This window comes from Eschrichtius robustus, chromosome 3 (genome assembly GCF_028021215.1).
Source record: "Eschrichtius robustus isolate mEscRob2 chromosome 3, mEscRob2.pri, whole genome shotgun sequence".
Lineage (NCBI taxonomy): Eukaryota > Metazoa > Chordata > Mammalia > Artiodactyla > Eschrichtiidae > Eschrichtius > Eschrichtius robustus.
In genome coordinates, this window is record NC_090826.1 from 28,769,546 (window position 1) to 28,787,886 (window position 18,341).

Consider the following 18,341-nt stretch of genomic DNA (forward strand, 5'->3'; position numbering starts at 1 on the left):
AAATGGTGCCAGTAGAGAAGGGAGCACCTCAGTCTTTCTAAAGTCAAACCTTACGTGTGGGGATACCTAATTGGACCTTCATTCCCTGGGCTCAAAGAGAACACTCCTCCTTTCACAAAGCAGGATTGGCAGCAATTAATTGCCAGTGGCTCAACTCCTCATACTGTAAATGTGCCAGTACCCAATTAACAAGCCTTCATGCTCCTGCCGCCAACAATTCAGAGGTTCATGATACAGAAAGGATGAAGTACTTAAACCAAGCAGTACAAGCTTCTCCTTCTCTAAGCTGAGAAAGGGGAATAAATTGATGACATTCCTTTCCACTTCTGGAATTGCTGAAGGTCCACAATACCTACTCTTGAATGCAATATATATGTTTTCAAAAGAATGAAAAATGCTACTGACAACCCCATGCGTTTGCAACTCTGCAGGTATTTCAGGCAAGACAAGAGTAATTCATGATACAATTTCTTCCTCCTTTGGATGCAGACTTGACTTACCTTAGTGAAAACAGTACAAACTAAAATTTTAGTACAAACTATTGCTGCTAGTCAGTCATCCCTAATTAGAAGGAGATCTGCAGTGCATACATTTCTTTTACTCTCCCTAATGTATTGAGCAGAAGTTTGAACTCCAAGTCCTCTCCTAAAAGAAATGCCTAGCAATTAACTATTCTGAATGTACAAGGAGTTCCTACCACCCTTCCAGAGCTATCCATGGCCTTCAGCATGAGAATCAAGCTCCTAAGCATGGCATATAAGGTCAAATGTAACTTGTCTGGATCTGAAGACTTCACTTTGCCCCATTTTTCAGCAATGCTTGCAGTTCCCAACATGTGATGCCAAATGCCTATGTGCGACACTGCACAAAGACCACTCCCACTCCTAGGGCTTCAAAGTTCAAGTTCAATATTCCTCCCCCCATGTCCACCCACTCTCCATGTTAGATCATAAAGCCTGAGATCCTGTTCACTAGCAGCAATTTATTGCCACTGCCTATGACTGGTGAACAACAAGAAAAAGAACTCCCCAGCCAACACAACTTCAGGATCCTCCCTCCAGCATATACCTGAATTTCGTAAGGCCTAAGTTTGAGTTTTTATCATCTTCCAGAAGACCGTCAGGCCTAAATCTACAATAGTTCTAATTTTACTGGTCCAATTTTATTGATCATAATTATCCTGTAGTGTGCTAGAGCCAGGTCATATGCCGACTGTGTTCATCTCTGCCAACTCTGTGCTCAGTGACTTCATGTTGGTAGCTTGAAACTGGTCACGGTGGTAGTATTTACACCATGAAAACTGGCAAAGTCTACAACTCAGGGCTTGACTTTGTTTTCTGGGGGAAAACCCAGTTGTGAACCATTTACCACACCACACTGTTATCCCTACAATGATCTATACTTCCTCTCCTTTAAAACCCAACCTCCTTTTCTTCCAAATATTCAATTCAAATGATCAGAAAGTCACCTTGTACGCTCAATCATTTCATGTTTTGTTCCCTATACCTCCTGCAGGAGAGGCTACGTAAATTTTCAGGATCTGGTGCAAAATGAAAATGTGGGCTTCCATGTTCAAAAATTAAGAATTTCAAGCTAATGAGAGTAGAGCATTAAATCAAGAACAAGGCCTTTCTAAGTGTGGGGACTGCACAGGTCACATGCCCATAAAGTGATCCCTGACCTCCTACTTTTTTTTTTTTGGCCGTACCACATGGCACGTGGGATCTTACGTTCCCCGAGCAGGGATCGAACCCAAGCCCCATGCATTGGAAGCTTGGAGTCTTAACCACTGGACCACCGGGGAAGTCCCTGACCTCCTATTCTTAAGTGTAAGCCTGCCCTCCCCTGAGGATATTGTTTCCCATCTATCTCTGCAATATGATGGCTACTTATTCTCCCACGTTTTAGGATTAAAGGTAGGTTGCTATTTTATTTGCTCCCCTTCTCAATGCCTTTGCAAATCATTACTCTTCTGTCTTCTTTGTAAAAACCTCTTCTCCTTTGCTATCTTGCTGCACAATACTTCAACTCTCATCATAGCTGTCATCTCTCAACTTACTCATTACTCCTTCTACTTTACTGATGGCTTTGACATCTGGATCTCAAAATTCCTCTTCACTGCAAGTCTTGCCTCAAGAGTAAGCAGATTAAGAAGACAGACTCTGGATAGAATCAGACTGCTGGGTTCAAGTCTTGGTACTACCACATATAGCTATGTTGCCATGTTCCTTAACCTTTCTTTTCCTGAGTTTCCTCATTTATAAAATAAAGATGGTAATAGTAATTCACAGGATTTGTTGCACAGATTAAAAGGGTTGATTCATGTAAAGGGTTTGGAATAGTACCTGACATAGTACTAAGTACATAGTACTTACTAATAGTAGTAAGTACTCAGTAAACATTCGCTACTACTGCTGTCATCATTATCATCATCCTTATTAAAGTCTATCTCAATGTCTACATGGATAATTCATTCAACATGTTCTATGAGCTCCTGTCACCAATAAATTTCTTCTCTGCTCTACCCCAGCAACTCTCTTCCATAGCTTCACCCTAGATCCTCTAATCACCATATCTTCTCCACATCCAGAATATTAAATTCAAATATCTCACTCTCTGACGACTACCTTCTGTCTTTCCAGCACATTTACCTGTCCCCCTATATCTGCTTCCCATCATCGAAACCTCTGAATGCCAAACTCCTCTACTGAATGTCTTTCAGCCCCTCCTATTTTTGTCTCTTTTCCTTTCTTCTTATATCTCTCTTTCATCCACTCTCTTGACAACAACCTCAGTCTCAACGCCCCAATTTCCTTCTATACAAAATTGGCAAAGTTCTAATCTTGGATGAATCAAACTATCAGCCTTTTCTTGACAGGTTTGCTGAGAGCTACTGAGGAGAATCATACAACTATAATTATAAATTCATGGTCTCCACCTTCAATGCCACCCAGCAATCTTTCTATTTCCTTACCTAGTTTACCATCTCCTGCCCCTCACAATGGCCATTTCAGGCCTTTACCACTCTCTCCAGACCGCTCATTTTCCTGCCTACTACCCACCTAACCCCACTCCACCTACCTCTGCTTCTACTTTCAATAAATGATCTATCCCACTTCAGAAAAAACAAGAATGAGATTAGAACTACCACAATTTCCTCCTATCAAACCTAAAAGTCCACCTTAGCCGCATCTATATCCACCCATTTCTTCCTTCCTATCACAATGAAGGAGATGTCTCTCCTCCTGCTTAAGGCTAATCTTGTGCTCTGTGCTCTGGATTCTTTTTTTTTAAATAAATTTATTTATTTATTTTTGGCTGCATTGGGTCTTCATTGCTGCACGCAGGCTTTTTGTGTGTGTGCGTGTGTCACGCACTGCCTTTTTTAAAACTTTTTATTTTGCAAAGTTGCAAACATAGTACAGAGTTCCTAAATACTCTTCACCTTGTTTCTCCTAAGGTTAACATCTTACATATATATTGAAGCCAGAAAATTAACATTCATATAGTACTGTTAACTAATCACCTTATTTGAATATTGCCTGTTTTCCACTGTCTTTTTTCTTGTCCATGACCCATCCAGCATCCAACACTGCATTTAGTTGTATCTCCTTTGTTCCCTCCAGTCTATGACAGTTCTGTCTTTCTTTTTCATGATCTTGACATATTTTAAGACTACTAGTTTTGTAGAAGGTCCTTCCATTTGGGTTTTTTTTTTTTTAACATCTTTATTGGAGTATAATTGCTTTATAATGTTGTGTTAGTTTCTACTTTATAACAAAGTGAATCAGCTATACATATACATGTATCCCCATATCTCCTCCCTCTTGTGTCTCCCTCCCACCCTCCCTATCCCACCCCTCTAGGTGGTCACAAAGCACCGCGCTGATCTCCCCGTGCTATGTGGCTGCTTCCCACTATCTATTTTACATTTGGTAGCGTATATATGTCCATGCCACTCTCTCACTTCATCTCACCTTACCCTTCCCCCTCCCCGTGTCCTCAGGTTCATTCTCTATGTCTGCGTCTTTATTCCTGGTGCGCGTGGGCTTTTTCTCTAGTTGTGGTGAGAGGGAGCTACTCTTCGTTGTGGTGCGGCGGCTTCTCCTTGTGGTGGTTTCTCTTGTTGCGGAGCACAGGCTCTAGGCACGCCGGCTTCAGTAGTTGTGGCTCACGGGCTCTAGAGCACAGGCTCAGTAATTGTGGCACTTGGGCTTAGCTGCTCCGTGGCACGTGGGATCTTCCTGGACCAGGGCTCGAACCCGTGTCCCCTGCATTGGCAGGCGGATTCTCAACCACTGCGCCACCAGGGAAGCCCTGTGCTCTGGATTCTAACCCACCTGCCTTATAAGGCATGGTTCTCAAAGTGTGGTTCCCAGACTAGCAGCATCAGCACTCTAGGAACTTGTTACAAATGCAAATTCTCAGGCCCCACTCTAAACCTACTGAATCAGAAACTTTGGAGCTTGGGCCCAGCAATCTGTTTTTAACGAGGCCTCCAAGTGATTCTGACACTTGTTAAAGTTTGAGAACCTCAGCTCTGAGGGAATATTTATCATTTATCCCCTTTCCCGTATCTTCAACTGCCTTCTTTAGTGAGATGGTTCCCTTGCCTGAAGAGCCTCCTACTTGATTGCTCCATGTACATTCTTGCACTTCTCCAGTCTACTCACCACACAGTAACATATCTGATCATTTCATTCCCTGCTTAAGATAAACTAATACTTTAAGAAGGTCTCAAGGTTCTGCACACCTCTGAAGCCTGTTCTTTCTCCACTAGCTCTCCTGCTCTGTCTGCCAAGCAAGACCAGTCTCTCCCAACTTCCTGATCTTCCAGTGTTCTAGGGCACCTAACAGACTTTGAAATTGTTATTCCTTCTGCCTGAATTACTCTTTGCCTGTTTCTTTTCCGAACTCCTACTTCTACTTTAAGTATCAGCTTAAGCTTTCCTTACTTAGGGTGGCCTAACTTTACCCCTCAGTCTCGATTAGGTCTCCATTAGATGCTCTTATAGCACTCCACTTACCCTCTCATAATGTGCATCCAGCTTATAATTATTTAATTATCATAAATGTCATGTCTATTTTCCTTGTCAGAGTGTAAGCTCCATTAGCACAGGAATCATGATCTTATTTGCTATAATATTCCTAGTGCCTTGCTTTTAGTACAGGACCTTGCAGATAGTAAATGTGTAACCAAGCCTTTGCATACACTGGATCTCCCTCCAGAATGTTTTTTATTACCTTTAAACCCCTAGTGAAATCCTACACATGCTTCAAGAAATAAGTTAAGCATCTCAGTGAAGTCTTCCCTGTACATACACATCACCTGCCTGCTCAGGAGGATCACTTCTTCTTTTGTGTTCCTACTGTTCTTAAATCAACTAATGCAATAATTATATACTACCATAAATACCCATCTTCATGCCTGAGTCTCCACTAGACTGTAAACTCCCTGAGGGCACAGATCATGTCTTGTTTACCTTTATATCTCTAGCGCTTAGAAAAGTACCTGACATTTATAATAAATGTCCATAAATGTTTATGGGCATGTTGAAACTAACACTGTATCTCTAATATTGCACTGAAAGATTTTTTCTTAATATTAAATCTGGGTTCCAATTCTAACTTTGTTATTCATTAGCTGTATGATCAAATTGTTTAACCTCTTTGGGCCTCAGTTCCCTCACTAGTAAAACGAGGCTAATAATACACACTTGGAAATACTGCTATGAAAATTAAACAAAATGACATAATATAATGATTAGCACACACAGTGCCTAGCATGTAGTAGCCTCCCTACTATGGCTTCTACTTGATAGAGACAACTAGGACAAAAAAATACAAAAATTAGTCACAGCAATCAAGGGAGAATGAGCACAGAGTGAGTCATTCCTTTTAATCATTCGCCCAGGAAGATGAACAATGAAGAAACATAATAAGCAGAATAAACTCTACCGGTGGTATCTCCCTTGGCATACAAAGCTTGGTAAGAATTCACCCGAGACCTCTTGGCTAATGGCCACATCCAGTTCCCCAGCCCGGCAGGTCAGGTCTTAATCTGCAATACCAGGCATGGTTACTTCAGAGTGGAATAGAAACTACCTCATAAGGAATGTGTTTACAGGAGGGAGATGGGGGAGGAGGAGGAGAACTTGACTGCAACCACATCAATCAAGTGTTTTGCAATCTGGCAGAAAACACTGCAGAATTGTTGGTGGAGACTAACACCCACACAACTGCACTTACCTGTAGCCAAGAACCAGCTTAGACTAGATAATGAGCAGCTTTCTGCTTTTACCAAAACAATGGTCAGACTTGCATGGAAAGAACATCTCTAAGGTCAAATTACCTTGAACATCTGGGCAGCACCACCTACCAAGATGACACCAAGCAGCTTTATACATACACTCCTCAGCCTATGAGCACTGCCCACAAGCACCAGCTTCATAGCTCGTGTATGCCAAATGTAGAAGCAGATTAACAGTTTCTTTGCTCCTTATTCATAATATGCTTACCTCTGCAGAGCTAGTGGTATTCAGATCACCTCGTTCATTCATTTTAGAAGGCTGTGTCACTGTAGCTACTTCTTCACTGGGACTCTCTCTCTTCCGAAGCTTCCTGATGAAGCTCTGTTGGTCACTGGAAGATAAAGTAGGTCTGAGTGTAGTTCTGGGTGGGCTCTGCCTCCTCCAAGATACCCTGCTCCAACCTAACCCCAGAATATGTGGTACATCATCTTCAGGTAGAAAGTCCAAGTCATCTGCAATTTGGAATTTTTTTAAAAACACCAGCATAGAATTGGAAGAGTCTGTCCTAAAAGTCTGGCAGCTCTGGGGCGTGCTGCAGTCTGCCTGAATGCACATCCCTTCTAACCACCAAAAGGCATGACAGGCAGAGTCCTGGCAGCAGGCAGCCCAACATGTCTGGAGAGAGGGGGTTCCTTCAAGAAGCCAGAGGTGATTTTCTCCCCCAGATCTCAGGCCAACTCCAAATTGTGTCTTCGCCTGCTGGCACCTGCTCTCCTTGGCATCTAAAAACAAAGAAGGAAAACATTTAAAAATGAAATAAAAACAGAGACTACAGCTCTGTAAAGAGTCCTGAATACCAACATTTGAGGCTATTTTGAAGACTGGTTTTTAAGAGGGTGGGAAAGCTGTCTAGTAAGTGGAATAAAAGACACAAAAGAGAGAGTTTTTTGGCTCAGGATATTTTAGCTTGTAGAAGTACTGCTCCACATTCATCACTGGCTCCCCTCCTCAATGAGTCCCTTGCATGTAGACCTTTTAAACAGAACTCCAGTTCATGAAACAGAAAAAACAAAACAAAAGAGCTCTTCTGATGTAAGTGTACTGAAGGATGGGGGCAGAGTCCCACCACTTGACCTCACATTCACCTCCAAGGCATTTCTCAGGGACAGTATGAAGATTATGGGACCAGAAGAGCAGCCAGCTGAAGAAGATGGAGTACTCTGCCCACTGAACTGGTAGCAACACAAATTGAGTACTCTTGACCTATTGCAGGATTCAGGTTCATCCATTCTCTAATCAATGGTTTGCCAAAGTCAGGTGGTTTTGCATATCACAGCATCAACCAGAGCAGTAGTCAGTCAAGCTTACCAAAAATTTTAATCATGAGAGGTATTCTGCTAGAATGAACTTCTTAATGATAAGCCGTGTCATAATAAGAAATATTGGAGGCTAACACAACATTGTAAAGCAACCATACTCCAATAAAAATTAATTTAAAAAAAAGAAAAAGAAATAAAGGAATAGAAGTACAACAGTGACCTACTGTGGTTAACCTAGATAACATGGGCCAAAATTCCGGCTAACGTCGCTTACAGATAAACTTTTGAGCCATTGAATGTTTTCAGGCATGGTATTGATTTTCCTGAAATATCACCTCATTTGTGTTTTCTTAGACGAAATAAAGTCAAAGCATGCTCTGAATTAAAGTTTTTATACAGAGTTCATTTTAAGGTCTCAGTTATATAGGTGTCTGTAACCAACTATGGTCAGGGTTATACAAGGCCAGACCAGGATGAGGCAAGGGAGATGCCTCGGGCACACTCTTAAGAGTACTCACTCTTAGAGTCATGAAGTGATCACTCTTAGAGTCATGTAAGTGCAGGGCTGGCCTACCCCCACCTTTTTTTAAAAAATATTTATTTATTTATTTATTTAGTTGCATCGGGTCTTAGTTGCGGCATGCAAACTCTTAGTTGCTGCATGTGGGATCTAGTTCCCTGACCAGGGATCGAACCCGGGCCCCCTGCATTGGGAGTGCAGAGTCTTAGCCACTGGACCACCAGGGAAGTCCCAGCTTACCTCCATCTTGAGAGTGTTTCCTGAAATTTCATACCCTAGGTACCTCTTTCTTCACCCTAGCCCTCGCCCTGGGGTTATAACATAAAATTTTATTGTAGAATTACATATAGAAAATATGTAGTAGAATCAAACCACTGAACAGATGGATAGTCATGTCTGCATGTATACATAACTGAAAAAGGGCTATGACTGACTAAAGCAACAACTGGATAATCTGCCAAAGCCATCGTGACTCCCAGGAAACAATTACTAAATGTGGACACTAGTCAACTGAGAGATAAGAGAAAAATAGGCAGCCTTCTGGATTATGGAGTCAAGCACTATGGAAGCCAATCTGCCATTGTTCTTTCTTTCTTTTTTTAAATTTATTTATTTATTATTTATTTATTTTTGGCTGCGTTGGGTCTTCGTTGCTGCACGCAGGCTTTCTCTAGTCGCGGTGAGCGGGGGCTACTCTTTGTTGCAGTGTGCGTGCTTCTCATTGCGGTGGCTCCTCTTGTTGCGGAGCACGGGCTCTAGGCACGCGGGCTTCAGTAGTCATGGCATGTGGGCTCAGTAGCTGTGCTCGCAGGCTCTAGAGCACAGGCTCAGTAGTTGTGGCGCACAGGCTCAGCTGCTCCGTGGCATGTGGGATCTTCCCAGACCAGGGATCGAACTCGTGTCCCCTGCATTGGCAGGCGGATTCTTAACCACTGTGCCACCAGGGAAGTCCCTGCCATTGCTCTTTAAACAAAAAGAGAGAAACATGGGCACCAACCTAACATCAAACAAGACAATTTAGAGGCCAGAAAAAAATAGAACTTACTTAAGAAAAGATGAATAAATAGAAACTATGAAAAAAATGAAGTTACCAAAAGCTATGGAAATGCTCATTTCCTCATCCACCTTCCTAAACAATAACCAATGGTATGAATCTTGGTAACAGCTGAGTGTACAGAGTTTGTTGAAATCAGTAAATTGTTACATCACTAACTACTGTCAGTTACCTTTATATCAACTTCCCATCATTCATCTCAGAAAAAGTCTCTCATATTTAATATAGTGAAAAGGTCCACAAAGATGAAAATAACTTGCAGTTTTCTATAAGCCACTATTTTTTTTTTATTGAGATGATCATATGGTTTTTATTCTTCAATTTGTTAATATGGTGTATCACATTGATTGATTTGCGTATATTGAAGAATCCTTGCATCCCTGGGATAAATCCCACTTGATCGTGGAGTATGATCCTTTTAATGTGTTGTTGGATTCTGTTTGCTAGTATTTTGTTGAGGATTTTTGCATCTATAATCATCAGTGATATTGGTCTGTAATTTTCTTTTTTTGTAGTGTCTTTGTCTGGTTTTGGTATCAGGGTGATGGTGGCCTCATAGAATGAGTTTGGGAGTGTTCCTTCCTCTGCAATTTTTTGGAAGAGTTTGAGAAGGATAGGTGTTAGCTCTTCTCTAAATGTTTGATAGAATTCAACTGTGAAGCCATCTGGTCCTGGACTTTTGTTTGTTGGAAGATTTTTAGTCACAGTTTCAATTGCATTACTTGTGATTGGTCTGTTCATATTTTCTGTTTCTTCCTGGTTCAGTCTTGGAAGGTTATACCTTTCTAAGAATTTGTCCATTTCTTCCAGGTTGTCCATTTTATTGCATAGAGTTGCTTGTAGTAGTCTCTTAGGATGCTTTGTATTTCTGCGGTGTCTGTTGTAACGTCTCCTTTTTCATTTCTAATTTTATTGATTTGAGTCCTCTCCCTCTTTTTCTTGATGAGCCTGGCTAATGGTTTATCAATTTTGTTTATCTTCTCAAAGAACCAGCTTTTAGTTTTATTGATCATTGCTATTGTTTTCTTTGTTTCTATTTCATTTATTTCTGCTCTGATCTTTATGATTTCTTTCCTTCTGCTAACTTTGGGTTTTGTTTGTTCTTCTTTCTCTAGTTCCTTTAGGTGTAAGGTTAGATTGTTTATTTCAGATTTGTCTTGTTTCTTGAGGTAGGCTTATATAGCTATAAACTTCCGCTTAGAACTGCTTTTGCTGCATCCCATAGGTTTTGGATCGTAGTGTTTTCATTGTCATTTGTCTCTAGGTATTTTTTGATTTCCTCTTTGATTTCTTCAGTGATCTCTTGGTTATTTAGTAACGTATTGTTTAGCCTCCATGTGTTTGTGCTTTTACGTTTTTTTCCCTGTAATTCATTTCTAATCTCATAGTGTTGTGGTCAGAAAAGATGCTTGATATGATTTCAATTTTCTTAAGTTAACTGAGGCTTGATTTGTGACCCAAGATGTGATCTATCCTGGAGAATGTTCCATGCGCATTTGAGAAGAAAGTGTAATCTGCTGTTTTTGGATGGAATGTCCTATAAATATCAATTAAATCTATCTGGTCTATTGTGTCATTTAAAGCTTCTGTTTCCTTATTTATTTTCAATTTGGATGATCTGTCCATTGGTGTAAGTGAGGTGTTAAAGTCCCCCACTATGATTGTGTTACTGTCAATTTCCTCTTTTATAGCTGTTAGCAGTTGCCTTATGTATTGAGGTGCTCCTATGTTGGGTGCATATATATTTATAATTGTTATATCTTCTTCTTGGATTGATCCCTTGATCATTATGTAGTGTCCTTCCTTGTCTCTTGTAACATTCTTTACTTTAAAGTCTATTTTATCTGATATGAGTACAGCTACTCCAGCTTTCTTTTGATTTCCATTTGCATGGAATATCTTTTTCCATCCCCTCACTTTCAGTCTGTATGTGTCCCTAGGTCTAAAGTGGGTCTCTTGTAGACAGCATATATATGGGTCTTGTTTTTGTATCCATTCAGCCAGTCTATGTCTTTTGGTTGGGGCATTTAATCCATTCACGTTTAAGGTAATTATCGATATGTATGTTCCTATGACCATTTTCTTAATTGTTTTGGGTTTGTTTTTGTAGGTCCTTTACTTCTCTTGTGTTTCCCACTTAGAGAAGTTCCTTTAGCATTTGTTGTAGAGCTGGTTTGGTGGTGCTGAATTCTCTTAGCTTTTGCTTGTCTGTAAAGCTTTTGATTTCTCCATCAAATCTAAATGAGATCCTTGCCGGGTAGAGTAATCTTGGTTGTAGGTTCTTCCCTTTCATCACTTTAAGTATATCATGCCACTCCCTTCTGGCTTGCAGAGTTTCTGCTGAGAAATCAGCTGTTAACCTTATGGGAGTTCCCTTGTATGTTATTTGTCATTTTTCCCTTGCTGCTTTCAATAATTTTTCTGTGTGTTTAATTTTTGCCACTTTGATTACTATGTGTCTCGGCGTGTTTCTCCTTGGGTTTATCCTGTATGGGACTCTCTGCGCTTCCTGGACTTGGGTGGCTATTTTCTTTCCCATGTTAGGGAAGTTTTCGACTATAATCTCTTCAAATATTTTCTCTGGTCCTTTCTCTCTCTCTTCACCTTCTGGGACCCCTATAATGCGAATGTTGTTGCGTTTAATGTTGTCCCAGAGGTCTCTTAAGCTGTCTTCATTTCTTTTCATTCTTTTTTCTTCATTCTGTTCCGCAGCAGTGAATTCCCCCATTCTGTCTTCCAGGTCACTTACCCGTTCTTCTGCCTCAGTTATTCTGCTATTGATTCCTTCTAGTGTATTTTTCATTTCAGTTATTGTATTGGTCATCTCTGTTTGTTTGTTCTTTAATTCTTCTAGGTCTTTGTTAATCATTTCTTGCATCTTCTCAATCTTTGCCTCCATTCTTATTCCGAGGTCCTGGATCATCTTCACTATCATTATTCTGAATTCTTTTTCTGGAAGGTTGCCTATCTCCACTTCATTTAGTTGTTTTTCTGGGGTTTTTTCTTGTTCCTTCATCTGGTACATAGCCCTCTGCCTTTTCATCTTGTCTATCTTTCTGTAACTGTGGTTTTTGGTCCACAGGCTGCAGGATTGTAGTTTTTCTTGCTTCTGCTGTCTGCCCTCTGGTGGTTGAGGCTATCTAAGAGGCTTGATGGGAGGCTCTGGTGGTGGGTAGAGCTGACCTATAAGCCACTATTTTATTTAATTTTTTTTTAATGTACTGTAACCTCCACTTCTGCCCTTGAAGGAGAAATTGCCATAGGACTTGCTTTCCTACCATGAGAAACTAGAAAACTAGACAAAATATATGAAACAATTGTTTTTGTACACTGAACAACATGTGGTCTGGGGCTGTGATCCCAGAGAGAAAGGAAATAAACAAGGGTGAGCCCTAGGACCACCTTGGCTTTCCGTTTACAGGATAGGCATGCTGCAGACTGTGGAACAGGAAGAACCCAAGCAGAGTAGAGTGGTCTTGCTGAGTTGAGGAAACAGAGTTCAGGGTGACTATGATAGCTAGAAACTACCGGAAAGGAGGAAGCTACATAGAGAAAGACCTCCAGACAGCTGGATAGTGGTTCCCTTGGTATAATACTAATTTACACCAAGTGTAGGTTAAAACTGCATGAAAGTTTAGAAAGTATTTTGAACTAAATGAAACTGAAAACAGAACATATTAAAATTAGTGGGATGCAGGTAAAGCAACGTTTAGAGGGACATTTATCGCTTTAAATGCTTATTTTAGAAAAGAAGAAAAGTCTAAAATCAATGATCTAGAAAGACATATAGGGAGAATGCCATGTGATGACAGGAGTGGAGACTGAAATGATACAGCTGCATGCCAAGGAAAGTCAAGGATTGACAGTGACCACCAGAAGCTAGGAAGAGTCAAAGAAGGATTCTACTCAGAGTCTCAGAAGGAACCAACCCTGCCAACACCTTGATTTTGGACTTCTAGCATCCAGAACTATTGGCCTAAGCAGCGTTCTCTGCCCTTGCATGGAAGAATACTTCAGAAGACAGATGGCTCGAAGACTACCAAGAGCCTAGATCTAGGGATCCTTGACATTTGGGGATGAGGCTATGGCCTCTACCCAGATTGAATGAAGACACCTGTGTGCCATTCAATGGACATGTACAGAGATATAATGTTGGCAAACTATAGGAATCTGTTGTTATGGGGTTTTTCTCTCTTTCAAACCAAAATTAATAGCCCAACTGGAGCAAGGGGCAGAGCCCTGAATGGAAGTGTGAGAAGCTCCACCAGGTACCTGTGCAGTCCAGGCGTACTGGTTTGAAACAAAGATGTCAGCCCTAAAGCAAAATACTTCTGAACCGTCTGCTCTGAAAGGGCAAACAAAAAGTGTCATAATTGATATAGGCCTGAAGTGGGAGGACAGAAGCTCCACAGAGAAGTCGTACTATAATGTAGGAAAGTCTTCAAATATAATTCCTCCTTTATTAGACACCAGAGATATCATACTGGTAAGAAATCCCATAAACATAAACAATGTTTGATAGCCATTATGAACAGCTCATTTCTTTTAATCATCATAAAATTCACATAAGAAAACAACCTTATAGATGTACTGAATGTGGGAAATTCTTCAATAAGCATTCAACAATTATTAATCATTAGAGAATTCATTCTAGAGAAAAACCCTATAAATGCAATGCATGTGGAAAAGCTTTCAGAAAGAACTCTATCCTTTTAGGTCATCAGAGAATTCAGACCAGTCAGAAACCCTTACAAATGTAAAGACTGTGAGAAAGTCTTTGCTCAGAAGGTAGCCCTTACTCATCATGAGAGAATATATAGTGGAAAAAGGCCTTTTACATGTAATGAATGTGGGAAAGCTTTCAGGGATAACGCAACTGTGTTGGAACATAAGAAAATCCATACTGATGAGAAACCATACTGGTATGATGAATGCGGAAAAGCCTTTAGGAAGAGCTCAACTCTTATTAATCATCAAAGATGCATACAGGAGAGAAACCCTATAACTGTAGTAAATGTGGAAAATCTTTCAGGTATACATCCTTTGCTGGACATCAGAAGACTCATAGTGGAAATAAACCCGACTGATATAATGACTGTGGGAAAGCCCATATGAAGAGCTCAGTTCTTACTGGACATTAGAGAAACCATACCAGAGAAAAGTTTTATAAACAAAATTAATATGGGAAGACTTTTCCCCAAAGTTCAGCCCTTAAACAACATAAGATAATTCACAGCAAAGAAAGAGCCATGAAATGTAGTTATTGTGGTAAATCACATAGAAATAGTTTATTCCTTCTGAGCATCAAAGAGAAGACATTCAATAAATTATACATCTAACAAAAATATTCTGTGTACCTCTATCCTGGAGAACTTCCCACTTGTGAGGATTTCATTATAGTATAGTTTGTACTGTAAAATATTTGAAGAACCTAAATGTCTATTAATATAGAAATAGTTACTGCAGAATACTATACAGCAAGTGAAAAGAATTAGGTAAGAGTTCTATATGCAGCCAAAGAAATATCCCCATGATACCTTGTTAAGTTAAAAAAGCAAGTTGCAGAAAATTTATATATTATGGTCTTATTTATATTCTCTAAAATGAAGCTTTTTTGTTTGTAGATATATGCATTCAAAAAGATCTGGAAAAATAAAGGCCAAACTTTAACAGGAAAAAAAACAATGATCTTATGCTTTCATCATAAAAGACAGAAAAAAAAAGAGTAAATTATATCGAAAATAAGCAGAGAAAGGAAAAGATAAAGATAAGAGTAACCACTGAAACAGAAAACAAACAAAAAACAACAGAGAAAAATCAATGAAACCAAAATCTGGTTGTTTGAAAGGTCAATAAAACTGAAAGCTCCAGTCAGACTGATAACAGAAAAAAAGAGAAAAGTTACAAATTGACAATATCAGGAATGAAAGAAGGGTTATCATTACTGATTCATTAAACCAGGGGAGCCAACTATGGCCCAAGGGCCAACTCCAGCTGCTGCTTATTATTGTAAATAAAGTTTCACTGGAACATAGTCACATTCATTTATTTATGTATTACCTATGGCTGCTTCTGTTCTAATGGCAGAGTTAAGTAGCTGCAATAGAGTTATCTTAAGACCAGTAAAGCCTAAAATATTTACTATCTGGCCTTTTAAGAAAGTTTGCCAACCCCTGGTGTAAGAGAATATACTTTTGTTTGACTTACTATTTACTATTGAGTAGAGCCTAAATTTACATATTAACTTATAGAAGAGATAAGTTCCAAATGACTTTGATTTTTATAGAGATGCAAATTATTTCTGTCTGGTGTGAAAGATAACCTCAAAGCTTTAACTAATAAGGCGCCCTTACTTCCCATCTAGCTATTATCCTTATCTCCTTATTCATTCATCCATTCAAAAAAATTTTTGTTTTAGCTTTTTTTTGGTCGCACTGAGCAGCATGTAGGATCTTAGTTCCCTGACCAGGGATTGAACCCGAGCCCCCTGCAGTGGAAGCACGGAGCCTTAACCACTGGACTGCCAGGGAAATCCCCAACAAATATTATTGAGCATCTGTTTCATGCTAGGTATCTCTTTGATGGAGCTTATAATTTAGATGGGGGAGACAGTGATTAAATAGACATAATAAACGTAGAACTGCAAACTAATGGAGTGCTATGAAGAAAAGAAATTCAGTCTTTACAGAATAAAGGTAGCTAACTTTGGAACTTATTTATCAGATACATTATCATATATGTGACATGATATCAAAGATAGTTACTGTACATTGTTTGAAAGGAAAAAATTGGAAATAACTTATGCATCCCTCAACAGAGAACTGGTTAAATAAACTAAGGAAGATTTATGCAGTTGCTGGGATGAATAAGGCCACTCTCTATAGTCCTGATATGAAATGATGTCCAGGAAACATTAAAACATTATGTGGAAAAAGAAAGGTACATAGCAGTGTGTACAGTATGTACAGTATGCTACAATTTGTGTGTGGGGAAAAAAGAATACAATTTTGTGTGTCTGTGTCTGTGTGTGTGTATATATATGCATAGACTATTTTTGGAAGAATATTCAAGAAACTGGCATGGTTGCCTTTAGGAGGGGAAACTAGGTAGATGAGAGACTTGTTTGTTCACTAAATACCCTTTTATACCTTTTGACTTTGTACAATGTATATGTATTATATCTGGAAAAATAAATTTTAAAAATATTAAAATTTTCAATGGCTTCACTCACTTGAATGAATCAAAATCCTTAACATAACCTAAAAAGATCTTGTATGATCTGGACTCTGCCTACCTTTCTAGCCCCACCTTGTATCATGCTCTCCCTCCTTCATCATGTTCCACCACCAGACTTCATTCATTCCTCAAATGGACCACGCTCCCTCTCCTAACTGGGCTTTGTACATGCTGCCTCCGCTATTTGGAATTTTCTTGCCTCCTTTCTTTAACCAGTTAACTCCTCATACGAGGTTGCAGTTCAACCATCATTTCCTCAGAGAAGCCTCCATGCTAAGACAGGTCTCTCTAGTACACCCTTTGGGCCCTGTTGCCTCTCTCCTTCAAAGTAATCATAGCACTTATAAAGTTACATGTATTTGTGTGATCATCTGTTCAATGTCCTTCCCCCACAGCTTCACTGTAAGCTCCAGGATGAGAGGACCACATCTGGCTTTTTTCCCCCCTCACCACTGTATCTCCAATTCTAGCATAGGACTCGGCACATTACATTGTAAGTGATCAAAAACCCTTTTTGAATGAATGCACAAATAAATGCATGTATGCATGAAGGAAGTATTGAAAGAATGAACAAATGAACTGTCAGATGGCCAGGTATTGAGAGGGTCATACTGAAGACATCCAGGCTGATGGCAGGATTTTTTTTTTTTTTTTTTTTTTTGGCTAAGTTGGGTCTTTGTTGCTGCGTGCAGGCTTTCTCTAGCTGCAGCAAGCAGGGGCTATCTTCACTGCGGTGGCTTCTCTTGTTGCGGAGCATGGGCTCTAGGCGTGCAGGCTTCAGTAGTTGTGGCTCACAGGCTCAGTAGTTGTGGCACACGGGCTTAGTTGCTCTGCAGCATGTGGGATCTTCCTGGACCAGGGCTCGAACTCATGTCCCCTGGATTAGCAGGCAGATTCTTAACCACTGCGCCACCAGGGAAGCCCTGATGGCAGAACTTTGAAAAGAGACGAGGTCCATATGCCACAATAAATGAGAGAGGGTGAATGACAGTTGGTAGATGAGTAATGATTAGGGGTAAGAAGTGTTATAAACCTCAAAAAGAAGACGTTTTTACATGAAAGTGGAGGAGTAATGTTCAAGAAATAACAGTGAGGAGTCAGCTCCACCTCCAAACTCAGAGGTAAATGGGATATCGGAGAATGAGCAACCACTGCCTGCAGGCTAGAGAGAGAAATAGGTATTTCCCCAAGAGAAAGCCAGGTCTCAGAACATTCTCTCTATCCAAGGTCCTGACTGACGAGTTAGAGTATAGAGAGGGTTTAGTAACTCAGTGGATTCTTGTCACAGTTAAAAAGTTAGGAAGGGAGGGGTGGTAAGTGCCAGTGAGTTGAAAAGCACAAATTTATATGGGAACGTCAAATCAGACTCACACAAATCGTAATGGTTAAGGCACGTCATAGCAAGAAAAAAAGAAGACGGAAAAATATGATGAGGAACTGATGACAGGATGGCTGCCTATCCATCCTTGGTATAAAATGGTGAAAGCTTTCAGGCAAGTTACGGAGGATGTCTTACCAATGGAATGCAGGGGAGAGGGGAACATATTTAGACTCCAGGGAAATGGTCAAGGGGATTTATGGAGATTACAAGGTCGAAGAGAAGGTAGCAAAAAATTCTAATTCCCTAGTTGTTACCAGCAGCTCTGGTTAAATTAAGATCTTGAAAGAGGAGGAGATAAAAGCAGGTGGGGAGGACTTCTTTTGCTTCCATGGCTCCGCAAAGAATGTCGCATAAGCTATACAACTATCTGGTAGTATAAAAGAGAAATGTTTCATAACCCAAACACTCTCCCTGCTTTGTGAGGTGACCTGGAAGCCTCAGTTACAGATCTCATCCACTACTCTGGGCTGGAGAGAACATGTTCAACGAGGGAAGGAACAACCTGCGGGTTCATACAGGATGTTCCAGACTCTCCCTACTTCACTTATATCTCTTGATTTCCATATTCTCAAAAGTATTA

The 18,341-nt window shown here is 40.1% G+C and overlaps 1 protein-coding gene across 4 annotated transcripts in view; it reads right to left on the reverse strand.

The window, feature by feature from the left end:
• The window catches only part of KIAA0319L (KIAA0319 like), a 110,393-nt gene that overhangs the window by 63,195 nt on the left and 28,857 nt on the right, over positions 1 to 18,341 (reverse strand). For all 4 annotated transcript variants that reach the window (XM_068539489.1, XM_068539488.1, XM_068539490.1 and 1 more), the window contains exon 3: positions 6,519 to 7,033. In XM_068539489.1, the coding sequence (XP_068395590.1) occupies positions 6,519 to 7,033 (515 nt within the window). The remainder of the gene's footprint in view (positions 1 to 6,518; positions 7,034 to 18,341) is intronic.